Source organism: Anolis carolinensis, unplaced genomic scaffold, assembly GCF_035594765.1.
Source record: "Anolis carolinensis isolate JA03-04 unplaced genomic scaffold, rAnoCar3.1.pri scaffold_11, whole genome shotgun sequence".
NCBI lineage: Eukaryota > Metazoa > Chordata > Lepidosauria > Squamata > Dactyloidae > Anolis > Anolis carolinensis.
The window spans coordinates 2,221,247-2,238,976 of NW_026943822.1; the positions used below are offsets into that span (position 1 = coordinate 2,221,247).

The following is a 17,730-nucleotide window of genomic DNA, read 5'->3' on the forward strand; positions in this document are numbered from 1 at the left end:
TACATTTATATCCCGCTCTTCTCACCCCGGAGGGGACTCAGAGCGGCTTACAAATCAAAGGTACATACAATGTATTATTAGCATAGTACAATATAAGCATTAAATTACTATATTGTACTATATCATTATATGGTAATATCATTATTAATATTACATTTAATATATAACATATAATTAATATTATTTAATAATGAATAATATAATATAACATATAATTAATATTATTTATGTTGGATAAGTGAGACTCTGCTGTATATAAAAATAATACAATACATTGTGAATCAATTAAAATTAAATACATCAAACATTCATAAAAATACACTTATAAATATACTTATAAATATACCCTCCCCTTACCCATATTACCCCATATATATAGTTAGAAACCTTTCCCTGATATCCATAGAGAGTAGATCCCTTTCCTACCCTTCCTAACCTTACCTTATCTACCTACCTAACCATACTTACCTCACTCCTCCCTTTAGACACATGACTGTAACAAAATTTCAATAAAAATTATTTATAAAAAAATAAATATACAGATAAGTGAATGTTGCAATTAACCACCTTAATTAGCATTGAATGGCCCCCAGGCAGTAAGCATCCTGACCTTGAAGATGCAAGGCCATTCAGTGCTAATCAAGGTGGCCAACTGCAACATTCACACCTGTGTCAAACAGACAAAGAACCCTTTCTCCCACCCTGGGCATCATTCCACAGTATATGAACCCCACTTGCCTCGTTTCCAACAGACCTCACAACCTCTGAGGATGCCTGCCATAGATGCAGGCAAAACGTCAGGAGAGAATGCTTCTGGAACATGGCCATACAGCCAGGAAAACTCACAGCAACCAGTGATCCCAGCCATGAAAGCCTTCGACAACACAACTCTTATTATTACTATCATGCTGGGTGGCCATCTGGGGAGGGCTTTGATTGTGCTTTTATTTTTTATTTTTTTATTTATTTACAGCATTTATATTCCGCCCTTCTCACCCCAAAGGATATTCATGGCAGATCACATCTTCTTCTTCTATATATATAAAAGCGTGATGGCATCACGGCGACCCACAAAACAACAAAACTACAGGCCCCCCAACCTCGAAATTTGACAACACAACCCATCATCCACGCCTCTAGGTTGATACAACAAAAAGAAAAGAAAAATAAAGTCCTAATTTGAGAGAGAGGAATAATTGCTTTTATCCAATTGCTGCCAGTTTGAAGGCTAAGCTCCTCCAACTTGGTCTCCTAGCAACCCAATAAAAAATAATAAAAAACACTAAAAATTAATACAATAAAATACTATAATAACAGAAAATAACTAAAATAATACAAGAAAATAATAAAATATAATAAATAAAAATATAACTTACAACAAAAAATTAATTAAAAAATGCAAATAACGTCAAATAAAAATTACACAACAATTTTTAACCAATACCACCACCACTTTGCCACAGCAACGCGTGGCCGGGCGCAGCTAGTTACACATATAGGCAAACATTCAATGCCTTTTAACATAGAACAAAGACAAGACAAACATAGGCTCCGAGCGGGCCTCGAACTCATGACCTCCTGGTCAGAGTGATTCATTGCAGCTGGCTTGCTCTCCAGCCTGCGCCACAGCCCGGGCCTAAATCGAGGCAGGAAGGGGTTAGTCTAGATGGCCCCTGGGGGTCTCTTCAACCTGAACATCTTTCCTTTGGCTTCTCAACTGGATCCCTGGCCTGAATGTCAACAGAGCAGATTCCACCAACGTAACGCACGCACGCACGCACGTTCGCTCTCGCGCCTCATAAGGAGGCCAATGGCGTCACAGTACTCGGGAGGGGGCGGGGCCGCGCTGTCGCCATGGAGACCGCGTCGGGCCTCAAGGAGGCCTCTAGGCCCAGGCGCCATCGCCGCGGCCGCCTCAGGGGAAGAAGCAGCCTTGGCGACCGGTGAGGGGCCTTTTGCCGGCCAGACGTGCCCTCTTCGCCCAGTTCACAGTCTGGCTCAACACTGGGCCTATAATCCCAGGATCCGCTTATCCCAGTGTAGACTCCTCAAGCAGATAATCTGGGGTCAAATCCTAGGACATAGGCCCCATAAAATCCAGACCTGGATTATATGGCAGTGCAGATTTATATACTCCAGATTATCAAAGCAGGCAATGTAAATCAGGCCTGGGCAAGCTTCGGCCCTCCAGGTGTTTTGGACTTCAACTCCCACAATTCCTAACAGCCGAAGGCTGTTAGGAATTGTGGGAGTTGAAGTCCAAAACACCTGGAGGGCCGAAGCTTGCCCAGGCCTGATCCACACTGCCTGCTTTGATAATCTGGATTATCTATTTATTTATTTGCGACATTTATATCCCGCCCTTCTCACCCCGAAGGGGACTCAGGGCAGTTTACAAGTATATATACATATACAATATATTGTATTATACAACTATATTGCAATATTATTAGTAATATTGCATGTAATATAAATATACAATTATAATTGTGAATTACAATTACAGTAGAGTCTCGCTTATCCAAGCTTCTGGATTATCCAAGCCATTTCTGTAGTCAATGTTTTCAATATATCGTGATATTTTGGTGCTAAATTCATAAATACAGTAATTACAATATAACATTACTGCATATTGAACTACTTTTTCTATCAAATTTGTTGTACTCAATTTGTAAAATCATAACCTAAGTTGATGTTCAATAGGCATTTCCTTAATCCCTCCTTATTATCCAACATATTCGCTTATCCAACATTTTGCCGGCCCGTTTATGTTGGATAAGTGAGACTCTACTGTACATATACAATATATTATATTATACGACTACATTGCAATATTATTAGTAATATTGCATGTAATATAAATATACAATTATAATAGTGAATTACAATTACAGTAGAGTCTCACTTATCCAAGCCTCGCTTATCCAAGCTTCTGGATTATCCAAGCCATTTTTGTAGTCAATGTTTTCAAAATATAATGATATTTTGGTCCTAAATTCGTAAATACAGTATTTACAATATAACATTACTGCGTATTAAACTACTTTTTCTGTCAAATTTGTTGTATAACATGATGTTTTGGTGCTTAATTTGTAAAATCATAACCTAATTTGATGTTTAATAGGCTTTTCCTTAATCCCTCCTTATTATCCAAGATATTCGCTTATCCAAGCTTCTGCCAGCCCGTTTATGTTGGATAAGTGAGACTCTACAGTACTAGCTTTGCCCGGCCACGCGTTGCTGTGGCTTATGCTTTCAGAGTGTTGCTCTCAATTTACTGTCCTGATTTTAGAGATTATATTGCTCTGTATTATTATATCACAGTAATTATTACATATTATATTTATAATCTTATATTATCTGCTTAGAACTGGATTATATAAAATGCACACTGAAGTGGATTATATGGCAGTGTGGAGTCAAGATAATGCAGTGCAAAGCAGATAATATAAGATTATAAATGGGTTATATAGCTGTGTGGAAGGGCCTTGAGTCTACACTGCCATATACTGTAATCCAGTTAAAATCTGATAATCTGTATTTTATAGGCAGTGTGGAAGAGGCCTAAGTTAGGCCTAACTCTACCTGTCCCCTGGACTGAGTGGGTTGCTAGGAGACCAAGTGGGCAGAGCTTAGCCTTCTAACTGGCAGCAATTGGATAAAAACAATTATTCCTCTCCCTCTAATTAGGACTTTATTTTTCTTTTCTTTTTGTTGTATGAACGTAGAGGCAAGGATGAAGGGTTGTGCTGCCAAGTTTAGTGTTTCTGGAATGTGTAGTTTTGTTGTTTTGTCCTAGGCCAAAATTTTATTACCCTTTTATATATATAGATAATAGTGTATTACAATTACAGTAGAGTCTCACTTATCCGAGCCTCGCTTATCCAACGCATTTTTGTAGTCAATGTTTTCAATATATCATGATATTTTGGTGCTAAATTCATAAATACAGTAATTACAGTATAACATTACTGCGTATTGAACTACTTTTTCTGTCAAATTTTTTGTATAACATGATGTTTTGGGGCTTAATTTGTAAAATCATAACCTAATTTGATGTTTAACAGGCTTTTTCTTAATCCCTCCTTATTATCCAAGATATTCGCTTATCCAAGCTTCTGCCGTCCCGTTTAGCTTGGATAAGTGAGACTCTACTGTACAATATATTATACGACTATATGACTACTATATTATTAGTAATATTGCATGTAATATAAATATAAAATTATAATAATGAATTATTTTTATGATTACATTGTATTACATCATAATATTATTATTAATATTACATGTATATACAATATAGAGTCTCACTTATCCAACGTAAACGGGCCAGCAGAACATTGGATAAGCGAATATGTTGGATAATAAGGAGAGATTAAGGAAAAGCCTATTAAACATCAAATTAGGTTATGATTTTACAAATTAAGCACCAAACCATCATGTTATACAGCAAATATGACAGAAAAGGTAGTTCAGTACGCAGTAATGCTATATAGTAATTACTGTATTTATGAATTTAGCACCAAAATATCACAATGTATTGAAAACATTGACTACAAAAATGCGTTGGATAATCCAGAACGTTGAATAAGTGAGACTCTACTGTATACATATGCAATATATTATATTATATGACTATATTGCAATATTATTAGTAATATTGCATGTAATATAAATATACAATTGTAATAGTGAATTATAATTATTATTACATTGTATTACATCATAACATTATTATTAATATTACATGTATATACAATATATTATAATATTAGTATAGAATAATATTATTCTATATTATTATATCATTAAATTGATTCGGTCCCTTGTGAAAAAGCTGTGGTTTCAGTCACATAATTCTGTAGAAAACGTATGGTCTGAAAGACCACGGAGATAAAGGAGACCAATCCCGAGGGTTTTGTTGCTCTTTAAATCATAGCAAATGTTGTAGCGGACACCTGTGCTGACCCCACTCTTCCTTGTTCTCTTTGCAAAAGTCCCTGAGAGAATGAAGCTCAACAGAGATGAAAGCAGCGAGTCTGAGAACGAAACTGACGACGATGAGGAGGAAGAAGAGGAAGACGATGACGACGATGAGGGAGGCCTGTCTGATGAGTCTGCCAACAAATGCCTGAAGCGCCTGGAGGCAGAAGAGAAAGCCTCCCAGCAGAACCGCTCCCAGGACAAGGAGGAGACCCCGAACTGTGGGCAGAAAGGCGAAAAGGGGGCTCAGCCAGGGCTCTCCCTGATCGATCTGGAGGAGCAGTTGGCAGAAGAGTGTGACTTGGAGGAGACAAGACGAAAGAGGCGGAGGAAGCACAGGTGGGTCATCTTCCATGATGTTGGATCGGGTGTGGGACCTTTCCCCTATTGCCTATTGCCCGTTTCACTTGCAGGATCAGCTCTGTCTGGGGGCCTCTTTGAGGCCTCTTACACACTGCCCTGTATCCCAGGATCTGATCCCGGATTTTCTGCTTATCCCAGATAAGGGGCCGGACTGTGGCGCAGGCTGGAGAGCAGTTGCTGCAATAAATCACTCTGACCATGAGGTCATGAGTTTGAGGCCAGCTCGTGGCGGGGTGAGCACCTGTCAATTAAAAATAAAATATAGCCCCTGCTCGTTGCTGACCTAGCAACCTGAAAGATAGTTGCATCTATCAAGTAGGAAATAAGGTACCACTTATAAAAGTTGGAAGGCAAATTTAACTAATTTACAACATTGGAATGAGGAAGTGAGGAAGTGCCATCACAGTGGATGATGAAGCAGCTGCTCCCCCGTGGCCAGAATCGAACATCCCCTCAGGAGAAGGTTAAATTGCCTCTGCATCTGTCTGTCTCGGTCTCTGTTTGATGTGTTTATGGGCATTGAATGTTTGCCCTGTATGTGTATAATATAATCCGCCCTGAGTCCCCTTCGGGGTGAGAAGGGCGGAATATAAATACTGTAAATAAATAATCTGGCAGTGTAGAGTCATATAATCCAGTTCAAAGCAGATACTCTGAGATCAGATCCTGGGATACAGGGCAGTGTAGATCCAGCCTGAAGCTCCTGTGTTTGGTCACCTCTTCCTCCCCTTAGGCTCTGCATCAACCTGACCAACTGCAAATATGAGAGCGGTAAGTGAAGGCTCCTTCTCAGGGCCTGGGAGGCGAGGCTCCCGGGCTGCTCTTGGGGAGTCGTCGTGTTAGACTGGCCTTGGGAACCTCTGCTTCTTGTGCTGCAGTCAGGCGTGCTGCTCGGCGCTGTGGCCTGAAAGAAGTCGGGGAGGACGAGGAGTGGACCCTTTACTGGACGGACTGCTCTGTCTCCCTGGAGCGCGTCATGGAGATGAAAAGGTTTCAGGTACCTGCCATGGAAGCAGGAATCATAGAATCATAGAATCGTAGAGTTGGAAGAGACCTCACGGGCCATCCAGTCCAACTGCCTGCAAGAAGCAGGAAAATCTCATTCAAAGCACCCCAGACAGATGGCCATCCAGCCTCTGTTTAAAAGCCTCCAAAGAAGGAGCCTCCACCACAGTCCGGGGAAGAGAGTTCTACTGCCGAACAGCCCTTCTCACAGTGAGGAAGTTCTTCCTGATGTTCAGGTGGAATCTCCTTTCCTTTCCTGTAGTTTGAAGCCCTTGCTCCATTGCATCCTAGTCTGCAGGGCAGCAGAAAACAAGCTTGCTCCCTCCTCCCTATGACTTCCCCCCACATATTTGTACATGGCTATCATGTCTCCTCTCAGCCTTCTCTTCTGCAGGCTAAACATGCCCAGCTCTTTAAGCCGCTCCTCATAGGGCTTGTTCTCCAGACCCTTGATCATCTTAGTTGCCCTCCTCTGGACACATTCCAACTTGTCAACATCTTCCTTCAATTGTGGTGCCCAGAATTAATAATAATAATAATATAATAAAACTTTATTTATATACCGCCCTATCTCCCGGATGGGACTCACGGTCATAAAAGCAAACACAAACATTACATAACAACATAATACACATTATTAAACAAAGTAAAATAATACAATTATAACAATAAATCACACTTACGTGGACACAGTATTCCAGGTGTGGTCTGACCAAGGCAGAATAGAGGGGAACATGACTTCCCTGGATCTAGATGCTATACCCCTATTTATGCAGGCCAGAATCCCATTGGCTTTTTTCGCTGCCGCATCACATTGTAGGCTCATGTTTCACTTGTTGTCCACAAGGACTCTTAAGATCTTTTTCACAGGAGTTGGAAGGTTGGGCTTTTGTGGGGAGAAACAGCTTGGCTGGCCAGTGGCGATGGCCACGGAACAGGGCACTCCAGCAGGTGAACAGAACAGAATAGAACAGTGTTTCCCAAAGTCTGATTTTACAACCATTTTGGACTTCAGCTCCCAGCATCCCTTATCATTGGCCAAGAAAGCGAGTTTAAATCAATACCTGGAGGACTAGAGTTTGGGAATCACTGGAATAGAATAATTTTATTGTCATTTATTGACAAAAATGGCAATGGTTTCTGCTTGTAGATGGAAGGTTTCAAGTAAGACTTCAGGAATTACAATGTCGTAGGTGTGTGAGATGACGACCTAGGGCAGTGATGGCCAACCTATGACACGCGTGTCAGCACTGACACGCCTAGCCATTTTTGCTGACACGCTGCCGCATGCAGATTGATTGGATGACTAATGCCAAATTTGGTATGATTTGGTCCAGTGGTTTTGTTGTTTACTCCATGGGAATTATGCACATTACATTTATATCTATATCTATCTATCTATCTATCTATCTATCTATCTATCTATCTAATATCATTCTATGATTATTCTATTATTGTAGTATATTATTATATTATTACTATTATATTATTATTATTATATTATTCATTATTCATGACTACATTGAAACTACAATAGAGAGAAATCAGCGTGGAAACTGCAAGAGGTACCATAGATTGTTGTACATGGAAATAATGGTAGTAAATAGTTTTTGATTTATTAAATACAGTTATATATTACAATTATATATTTTTGTTATTTAAATTATATATATTGTGAAATTATGGGGTTTTTTTCTCGAAGAGACACACCACCCAAGTCATGCTAGGTTTTTTGGTGAATTTTGTCACACCAAGTGCAAAAGGTTGCCCATCATTGACCTAGGGAGACACTAGCGAGAATACTTGAAAGGGTTCAGGGATCTCACCACCCTCTTCCATTCTTCCAGAAAATCAACCACTTCCCAGGCATGGCGGAGATCTGCCGCAAGGACCTGCTTGCCCGCAACCTCAACCGCATGCTCAAGCTCTTCCCCAAAGAGTACAGCATCTTCCCTCGCACCTGGTGCCTGCCAGCAGAGTGAGTGAGGGGACGCTTTGGAGCCTGGAAGCAGATGACCCACACCCCACCAATACACACACACTCCTGACATTGTGAGGATATGTTGTGAGGAGTAAGTCATTGTGAGGAGTAAGTCTTACTCAAAACATTGACCTCTCTCCTCTCTCGGTGCAGCTACGGGGACTTCCAGGCCTATGGCCGCATGCGGAAGAACCGGACGTACATCTGCAAGCCAGACAGCGGCTGCCAAGGGCGAGGCATCTTCATCACACGCAACCCAAAGGAGATCAAGCATGGGGAGCGCATGATTTGCCAACAGTATGTCACCAAGGTAGGGCCAGGGAAGGGAAAAGACAAACAACATTTCCCCTTCCTGCTTAGTCTTCAGCCACAGTGGTGCTGTCTGTGCCCAGTGGAAAAAGCTTGGCCTTAAAGCCCCGCTGCTGAGCCCGCCTTCCTTGCTCATCCATCTCACTCTGCCCATATCCTTGCAGCCCTTCCTCATTGATGGCTTTAAGTTCGACATGCGCATCTATGTTTTGGTCACCTCCTGCGACCCACTAAGAATCTTTGTATACGAGGAGGGGCTGGCCCGCTTTGCCACCATGAGATACATCGAGCCCAGCAGCAACAACCTGGTAAAGAAGGGACATTTCCCAGGAACTTGTATATGCTTTGTAGGGTAATACGCTCTCCCTTGTTGCCGGGCGGGGTTCCTCCTGTGAGTCTTGTGCAGGATGGGCAGAGCGCCTGTGATGTACCTACCCATGGTCAGCACGGGTTTGGTCTCAGACTCTGCCCATCTGGGACAGAGACTGGAACTGGCTGTCCCAGTATCCACCCATGTTCAGCCAAGGTGGAAGGAGAGGCTGGGTGGTTGGAGACTGACCCTCCCGCTCTCCTTCCCTCCCTCCCTCCCTCCCTCCCCAGGAGGACATCTGCATGCACCTTACTAACTATGCCATCAACAAGCACAACGAGAACTTTGTGCGTGATGACTACTCCGGGAGCAAGAGGTATTGGGGGATTGGGGCTGCCCTGCTTCCCATCATGCTTTTGGGCAAAGAAAGCCACTGGCTGCTCTTTCCCAAGGCAGGCCTTGGCACCACCCAACTGACCCTCCCCCACCCTCCCCTCTCTCGGACCAAACAGGAAGCTGTCCACTTTGAACACCTGGATGCGGGAGCACAGCTATGACACATCCGAGCTGTGGAGGAACATCGAGGACATCGTAATCAAAACCCTTGTTGCTGCCCATCCGGTGCTGAAACATAACTACCGCACCTGCTTCCCCAACCACATCTCAGGCTGCGCCTGCTTCGAGATCCTGGGCTTTGACATCCTCCTGGACAGGAAGCTCAAACCTTGGCTCTTGGAGGTGAGTGAGATTTCTCGGTCTCTCTCAAGCTCTTTGCTCAGATTTCTGAGATTTCTCAGTCTCTCTCAAGCTCTTTGCAGCCCTTACTATCTGTAGAAATAAAGAAGTGAATTGTCTCTTTGGGAAATCTCCTGGAGTGGCCATTCAGTTTTTCAAGCCCTCCAATGTTCTAACAACTCTTCTAAGTTCTAACAGCTTATGTGTCTGAACATATCTCCCTCTGTGAACCATCTCAGAGGTTAAGATCTTTTGGGGAGGCCCTGCTCTCAGTCCCACCTGCTTCACAAGTACGGTTAATAGGGATGAGAGACAGGGCTTTCTCAGTGGTGGCCCCTTGGCTGTGGAACTCTCTCCCCAGTGAGATTAGATCACTGCCCTCCCCCCTCTTGGCCTTCAGAAAGAAAACAAAGACATGATTGTGGGACCAAGCTTTTGAACAGTAAAGTAATCCAGTGCAAGAAATAAATAGGAAATACAGTAGAGTCTCACTTATCCAAGCCTCGCTTATCCAAGCCTCTGGATTATCCAAGCCATTTTTGTAGTCAATGTTTTCAATATATCATGACATTTTGGTGTTAAATTCGTAAATACAGAAATTACAACATAACATTACTGCATATTGAACTACTTTTTCTGTCAAATTTGTTGTATAACATGATGTTTTGGTGCTTAATTTGTAAAATCATAACTTAATTTGGTGTTTAATAGGCTTCTCCTTAATCTCTCCTTGTTATCCAACATATTTGCTTATCCAACGTTCTGCTGGCCCGTTTATGTTGGATAAGTGAGACTCTACTGTACGTGCAATTGACAACTGGAATGGCCCCAGTCTACGATTTTGGATCATGTGATTTTAATGTTTACATTACTAGTTTTTAATTCTATGTTTTCATGTCTAAATATTGTTTATGTCTTATGTTTAATGGTCCTATTGATATTTAATGCACAGTTATATGTTTCTTGTTTAGATTTTATGATTTGGTTTTACGTGTATATTAGGTATTGAATTTTGCCAATATTATGTTGTAAACCGCTTTGAGTTCCCCTCGGGGTGAGAAAAGTGGTATATAAATACAGTAAATAAATAAATAAATTCCTCTTTTGTTCAAGCCCATAAACAGGTGGTCCCTCTCCACTTCCACCTTTGGTTTTTGGCTGTCCATTCAGCCCTGGAGGGTCCCAGGGGAGGACCTGCTGTGCTGTCTTTAAGGAGAAGCACCCCTGTCCATCCCTTTAGCTGTGTAGAGACATGCAAACAGTCTTGCCAAAGGGCTGGGAAGTCCGGCGAAGGAGACTTGAAAGACCGCCCACAGCCATAGAATCATAGAATCGTAGAATTGGAAGAGACCTCATGGGCCATCCAGTCCAACCCTATGCCAAGAAGCAGGAAAATTTCATTCAAAGCACCCCCGACAGATGGCCATCCAGCCTCTGCTTAAAAGCCTCCAAAGAAGGAGGCTCCACCACCGTCTGGGGCAGAGAGTTCCACTGCCAAACATCAGTTCTAAATATAATCCAGTTCTAAACAGATAATATAAGATTATAAATTTAATATCTAAAATGACCTATGGATATGGCACGAGGTTTTCGGATGAACGGATCTGAGTATATGTACAGTATTTTTAAAAATTTATATACTGTAATTTTATATTGTATTTAATTGTTTTTAAACTGATTTTATGTATTGCTGATTGATTTTGTATAGGCATCTAATTGTGCCAGTGTTGTAAGCCGCCCTGAGTCCCTTTGGGTGAGAAGGGCGGGATATAAATATTGGAAATAAATCTCCTTTCCTGTAGTTTGAAGCCATTGTTCCGCGTCCTAGTCTGCAGGGCAGCTTGCTCCCTCCTCCCTATGACTTCCCCTCACATATTTGTATATGGCTATCATGTCTCCTCTCAGCCTTCTCTTCTGCAGGCTAAACATACCCAGCTCTTTAAGCCGCTCCTCATAGGGTTTGTTCTCCCATCCTTTCCCTCCTCATGGTGGGCTGAGGCCGCATCCCTATCTCCGTCCTCAGGTCAACCACTCCCCCAGTTTCACCACGGACTCCCGGCTGGACCGGGAAGTGAAGGATGCCTTGCTCTGCGACACCCTCAACCTCATCAACCTACGGGCTTGTGACAAGAGGAAGGTGCTGGAGGAAGACAAGAGGCGGGTGAAGGAGCGCCTGCTCCAGCCCCACCAGCCACCCCGGGAGGCCAGGTACATGGGAAGGTGGGCAGGGAGGGATTGCGGATGTGGGGAAGCGCAACCTGAGCTCAGGAGACTGGGCACAGGAGGCGCCTCTTCCAGCCTTGGAGCTGCCCTCTGCTTCTGGCACCTCTGAGTGGCCTAGTTCCTCTCCCTTATACCATTGCATTGCCCCCCTTAAGAGAGAAGAGACAATGGAGTGAGCAGAAAGTAAGAGTCTTCCACCGCCCCCGTTTTCTTGTTTCCTCTCGGCAACATCCGAGGGCCAGACTGGGAAGTTGGTTTCCGAGGGCAAGGGGGCTCACTGCCCGCAAACCAAAGGAGGGGTGGGCAGAGCCGTGCCTTCCTGCCCCCCCCCCTGCAGCCCAGGGGTACATTGTACAACAAAATTAAATGCTATTCCATTACACATTATATATGTAGAATTACAAAACAAAACACCAATCCTTCCACATTCTTATCATTGTTGCAATGCCCCTAAAGCCACATCAGTGTAAAACCATAGAGTTCCATATAATAATAATAATAATAATAATAATAATAATAATAATAATAATAACAACAACTTTATTTTTATACCCTGTCCCATCTCCCCGGAGGGACTCGGAGCGGCTTCCATGGGGCCATGCCCAACACAACAATACAATTACAGCGATAAAACAGTAAAAACAATTTTACACATCAGTAAGACATCAACATCAGTAAAACAGTCATAAAAATCAATATACTGCATAAAATATTAAAAACGGGAGGCTAAAAACAGATCTGGGCCAAAGTGCAGAAAGACATCACATGGGAGAGGTAGTTTCATGGCTAAAATAATATAGTCACAGCTCTGGGATAAAGTTATCTCTCAGCCTATTTGTCATTGATTTTATCAACTTATATCACCTGCCAGATGGTAGATACAGTAGAGTTTCACTTATCCAACGTAAACGGGCCGGCTGAACATTGGATAAGCGAATATGTTGGATAATAAGGAGAGATTAAGAAGAAGCCTATTAAACATCAAATTAGGTTATGATTTTACAAGTTAAGACCCAAAACGTCATGTTATACAACAAATTTGACAGAAAACATAGTTCAATACGCAGTAATGCTATGTAGTAATTACTGTATTTACGAATTTATCACCAAAATATCACGATGTATTGAAAACATTGACTACAAAAATGCGTTGGATAAGCGAGTGTTGGATAAGTGAGACTCTACTGTAATTTTAAAAAAGAAGAATATCCATGGTGAGATTGATCCTTAAGCATATTTTGAACTTTCTTAAAGCAATGGGAATTATCAAGTGCTCTCAAATCGGGGGGAGGACAACCAGACCCTTCTTGCTTTGCAGGCGGGAGCAGATGGAGAGCAACCAGGCGGCCTGGCTGGCCCAGGCAGACATGCACGAGAGGAGCCACCTGGGTGGGTACCGCCACATCTTCCCCACTGGCAACACCGACAAGTATGCACACTTCTTCAATCACAGGGGGTCCCTGTTTCACGAGACGGTGGCCTCAAAGGCTAGAGAGGAGTGCGCCAGGTACCCGCCCTGGGAGCGGGAGGGAAAGACATTATTTCCGGATGAAGAGCCTGTCTCCCTTGTTTTGGGGAGCCCCAGGTGACCCTTGCAATGCACTGCAGCCTCCCCCTCCTCTGCCAGGCAACAGCTGGAAGAAATCCGGCAGAAGAAAGAGCAGCAGCGGGAGAGTGCGGCCGGGAAGAAGCGGAAGGAGGGGAAGGAGAACCCGCAGGGAGAATCCGCTGGGGAGAAATACCAGGAGAAGATCAAGGCCAAGGCCAAGACCTGGAACCCAAAGGTACTAGCCCCCCACCCATTTTGGAGGAGCCGAGTGGGACATGGGACCCAGTGCTTCTGTTTGAGCTGATTCTTCTGCAGGTGGACCCCCAAAGGCTGCTCAGTGCGGTTCTCCACTGACCCCCTTCCTTCCTTCCCACACACACATGCACCCCCATGCTTCCTGCCTCTATGGGGATGCAACCTTATTTCCATCCCCATAAAACGTCCTGTTGTTTTGTTTCCTTCTGAACCCTGACATTCAGAGGGAGCCCAATTCCTATGTGCCATCTCCCCCCTGCAGCCTGTGCCCAGGGGCTTCAAAGGGGAGCCCATAGATTTATTGATTTTATTTCGTGTCAAAAGCATTGCATAATAAATAAGTTTAAAAGCGATACAATAAAGGAATCACAAACAGCTAAATAGTTTTAGATCAAAAGCGGGCAACAGCAACCGCATTGTCCGTAGCTTTGAACAACTCCTCCTCCGTACATGAGGCAGGGCATTGTGGGCAAGCAGACATATGCGGAGTTGTTTGTTCTGCTCCACAGTCACACAAGGTGGAGGATTCCTCCAGGTAATGCCATCTTGCCAGGTTGTCTTTTGATCTGCCCACTCTGCTTCTCAGTCTATTTAGGGACTTTCAAGTTGCTCATTCTTGGTTTGCCCCTGGAGGAAGGAAGACCTTCATGGGGGGCCATCCAGTTGGGATTGCCTGGTCTAGCTGCCCAGAGGGACACTCTTGCTGCTGCTGGAGGAACATCAAGAGGAGTGGTGGTTCTCATGAAGCTTTTCCTTGATTTGAGTCTACTGGGAGGAGAGTGATAGTCATGCAGTGGGTGGCTTTCACAATGTTCGACCTTATTTCTCTCACCGTTAGCAGCATCTTCCCATCGCACATCAGGAGGAGCAATGTAGAATTTATCAACAGGTGCAGGTTTAAGGCATCCTGTGATTATTCTACATGTTTCGTTCAGTGCTATGTCCACCTGCTTCGCATGGACAGACTTGTGCCAGACAGGACAGGCGTACTCAGCAGTCGAGAAAGACAAGGCCAGGGCTGATGTTCTTATTACTTGTGGGTCTGCACCCCATGCGCTGCCAGTCAGTTTCTGCAGGATGTTGTTGCGTGCAGCTACTTTGTGTTTCCTATGTTAGTGTTCGATCTAAGGTGACACCAAGATATTTAGGATGGAAACAGTGTTCGAGCTCTTGGCCTTCCCAAGTAGCTTTCAGTTTCCTGTTGGCTTCACAGTTACGTAGGTGGAAAGCACACACTTGTGTCTTGGAAGGGTTCGGCTTCAGGTGGTTCTCTTTGTAGTAGCTGGAGAGATCTTTCAAGGCATTAGTGAGCTGGTTTTCAACTGTTTCAAAATATTTTGCTTGTGTTGTAAGGCCAAGGTCATCAGCATATATAAAGCTCTTTGCGAGTGATGTTTGTGGCTGATCATTCATGAAGATGTTAAACAAGGTCGATGCAAGAACGTTTCCTTGGGGTAAACCATTCCTTTGCTGCCTCCATCTACTTTTCTTGCCCTGAAACTCCACATAGAAGCTGCGGTTTTCCAGGAGGGTCTGGACAGTTTTTCTAAAGTCAAAGTCCTGGGTGATATGGTAGACTTTGTGCAGCATTTTTTCTGTGTCATAGGCTGTCATAAGGTCCACATAAACTGTTCCCATAATGCATCCTTTCTCATAGCCTTCCTCGATATGCTCAGTCAGATGGAGAATTTGACCTGTATAGTTTTACCCTGGCCTGAAACCTGCTTGTTGTGCAATAAGCTTAGGTTCGATAACAGGTCCTAATTGATTGAATAGTATCCTCTCATATACTTTACATAGATGACATAAGAGAGATATGGTGATGATGATGGCGATGATGATAATAACTACTTTATTTTTATACCCTGGTGTAAAGCCCACTTCACAAAGGTCCTTTCAGACAGGGGTGGAAATCTTTTCCTTTATATCCCACCAGCAACCCTGCCTGTGACCGGGGGGGGGGGGGGGGGGGTTCGGGGGGGAGATGGGGGTTTGGGAAGAGAGATGGGAGTTTGGAGGGAGGGCATTCTGCCTCAGGGTCTCAGAGAGATGAAAACGGGGGCAGGAGCCTCAGGCGAACCCATCCCCATCAGCTCTGTCTTGGCTTTGCTCCCCAGGTGTCCACCGTGCCTTACGACAGCATGACCCCTCAGGCCATTGTGGAGGAGGAGGAGGTGGAGCGGGTCAAGGCCCTCCTGAGACGGGAGAACCTCATCCGAGGTCTGGGCGTCATCAACCTGCTGACCCGGTTGCTGAGCCACAGTGAGCCCAGCCCCTTGGACATCCAGAAGCCCCGCATCAACTTCGCTGAAAGCCAGGTGGGCCCTCCCTCTGGAGCCAGGCTCCACCTCAAATCCCTCCTCTGGGGTCACTGACTGTGGTGCTCTTTCCTGTTGACCATAGCCGGGCTCTGGGTGCCTGGGCTCCCGGGGCCAACAGTGGTATGCAAACACCGGATAGCTCTTTAGGGAGCACAGGGACACAACCTGGAAGGTGGGGCCCGCAGGTCAAGGGGGTCATGTGGGTCTATTTTGGGGAGAGTACAGAGCCCTTGAGAAGGAACCCGAGGGAAGTGGGTCCCCCCTGAGCCATTTGGGGAGCAACCTTTTCTTTCCTGCTGCTCAACCTGCTACTTTTCTGCTCCAGTCCCACTTCATCCAGGAGGTGCTCAACAACCGCGATTCCCAGAGTGCCATGACGCTGGTCCCCGTCTCCTTCCTGGGGAGCACCGTCTCCCGCTTCAGACATCAGGCCGTGCCGCCACCGCCCCCCGCCGCCCGCGTCCAGCTCCTGGGCAACCAAGGCTTTATCCCCACCATCTTGGGCACCCTGTCCGGTCTGGGGGCCCACCACGATGGCAGCACCCTCTCGCTGCCCCCCAGGAACATCAGCTGGCTGGGCAGCGGCATGGTGGGGCAGCCCTGCACGCTGGCCCAGATGCTGCGGGCCGGAGGGCGGCGCTTTGGCAGCGCCATGAGCAAGGCAGATGGCGGTGAGTATACCGCGGTCAGCCCCCGGGTGCTGGAGCTGGCGCCCGCCAAAGGGAGCACCCTCGAGTGGGGCAGCGCCGCCAGGAGCAGGGCCGCTCGGTCGCAGAAGAGCACCTCCCGGAGCCACCCCTCTCCCCTCCCACACAGAGCCACAGCGCAGCCGCCGCCGCCGCCGCCTCTCCTGGGCTGGGCCCGGGCCCCCCACGCTGCCTCCGGTGTCGCCGCCTCGACCTCTGTTCCGGGAAGCCCTGCCTACAAGCGGCCCTTGTACTTGGGCTCCGGCTCCCTGAACTGCCTCTCCCACGGCGGAGGGAAAGCGCTCAATGGCAGCGTTGGCAGCTTCTCCTTCCCTTCCTCCATGCCTGCCCCCCTCAAACCCCACAATCACCACCCGGAGCTGCTGCGAGGGCTGACCATCAACTCTGCCTCAGCCCCGCTCCTGCGCCGCAGCAGCCCTCACCGCTCCAGCACGGTGGCCGCCTCCCAGCACCTCCACCTGCCCAGGTAGCGGCCCTCCATGGAAAAAGGGGCCCCGTCCTCCTCACTGCAGGCCCCTTTCCCTCCTCCTGCGCAGGAAGGAGGCTTGACTGGAGTCCTAAGTGCCCTGGCGACTGGAGGAGCCCGAAGAGCGGGGCCTGCTGGGAGGGCACCGTGGCCATGCCAAGAGGGGCCAAGGGGCATTGGAGGCTGCCCTGCTGAGCTGCAGCCCTTGTGGCCCCGGACCCCGGAGGGAAGAGTGCACTCTGCCCAGTGGCCTCTTTCCGGCTGCGTCAGCCCCCGGGGCCCATCTGCCTGCCGGCCACCCCGGCCCCCTCAGCACGCCGAGAAGGCTGCTCAACCGGACAGAGGGGGACTGCGGGCCGGGTAGGGACTTTTTTATAGCCCACTTTCTATTAAAGCTTTATACAGTTATGCGCTTGGGAGTCTGCCTGTCCTTTGCATCACCAGGTTCAGGAGGAGGGATTTTGTCAGGACAAAAGAAGGGCCTTGCGATGGCCAGTGGCCAATAATGTACTCCACAGAC

At 45.9% G+C, this 17,730-nt stretch overlaps 1 protein-coding gene across 4 annotated transcripts; it reads left to right on the top strand.

Annotated features, from left to right (window-relative positions):
* Positions 1-219: 219 nt before the first annotated feature.
* On the top strand, positions 220-17,618 carry ttll13 (tubulin tyrosine ligase like 13). Of its 4 annotated transcripts, XM_062963511.1 has the most exons (15): positions 222-1,943; positions 5,001-5,325; positions 6,083-6,120; positions 6,228-6,346; positions 8,202-8,332; positions 8,489-8,645; positions 8,809-8,952; positions 9,245-9,330; positions 9,467-9,692; positions 11,713-11,897; positions 13,231-13,419; positions 13,540-13,696; positions 15,834-16,034; positions 16,363-16,708; positions 16,854-17,145. In XM_062963511.1, exons 1-15 carry the CDS (start codon positions 1,667-1,669, stop codon positions 16,994-16,996), a joined length of 2,724 nt encoding a protein of 907 aa, XP_062819581.1. In that variant the 5' UTR covers positions 222-1,666; the 3' UTR covers positions 16,997-17,145. The 4 variants fall into 4 exon arrangements, with proteins under 4 accessions (XP_062819578.1, XP_062819580.1, XP_062819581.1 ...); XM_062963507.1 differs by having other exon boundaries at positions 16,363-17,618; XM_062963508.1 differs by lacking the exon at positions 6,228-6,346 and having other exon boundaries at positions 220-1,943; positions 8,202-8,406; positions 16,363-17,618.
* The last annotated feature ends 112 nt before the right edge of the window (positions 17,619-17,730 follow it).

Bases quoted from the DNA above. Each gene is read 5' to 3' on its own strand.
- ttll13 (XM_062963507.1), top strand. From the start codon at position 1,667: ATGGCCCCTGGGGGTCTCTTCAACCTGAACATCTTTCCTTTGGCTTCT. The intron at 6,347-8,201 runs GTACCTGCCATG...CCATTCTTCCAG, and splicing joins TGGAGATGAAAAGGTTTCAG to AAAATCAACCACTTCCCAGG. The intron at 16,035-16,362 runs GTGGGCCCTCCC...TTTCTGCTCCAG, and splicing joins TCAACTTCGCTGAAAGCCAG to TCCCACTTCATCCAGGAGGT.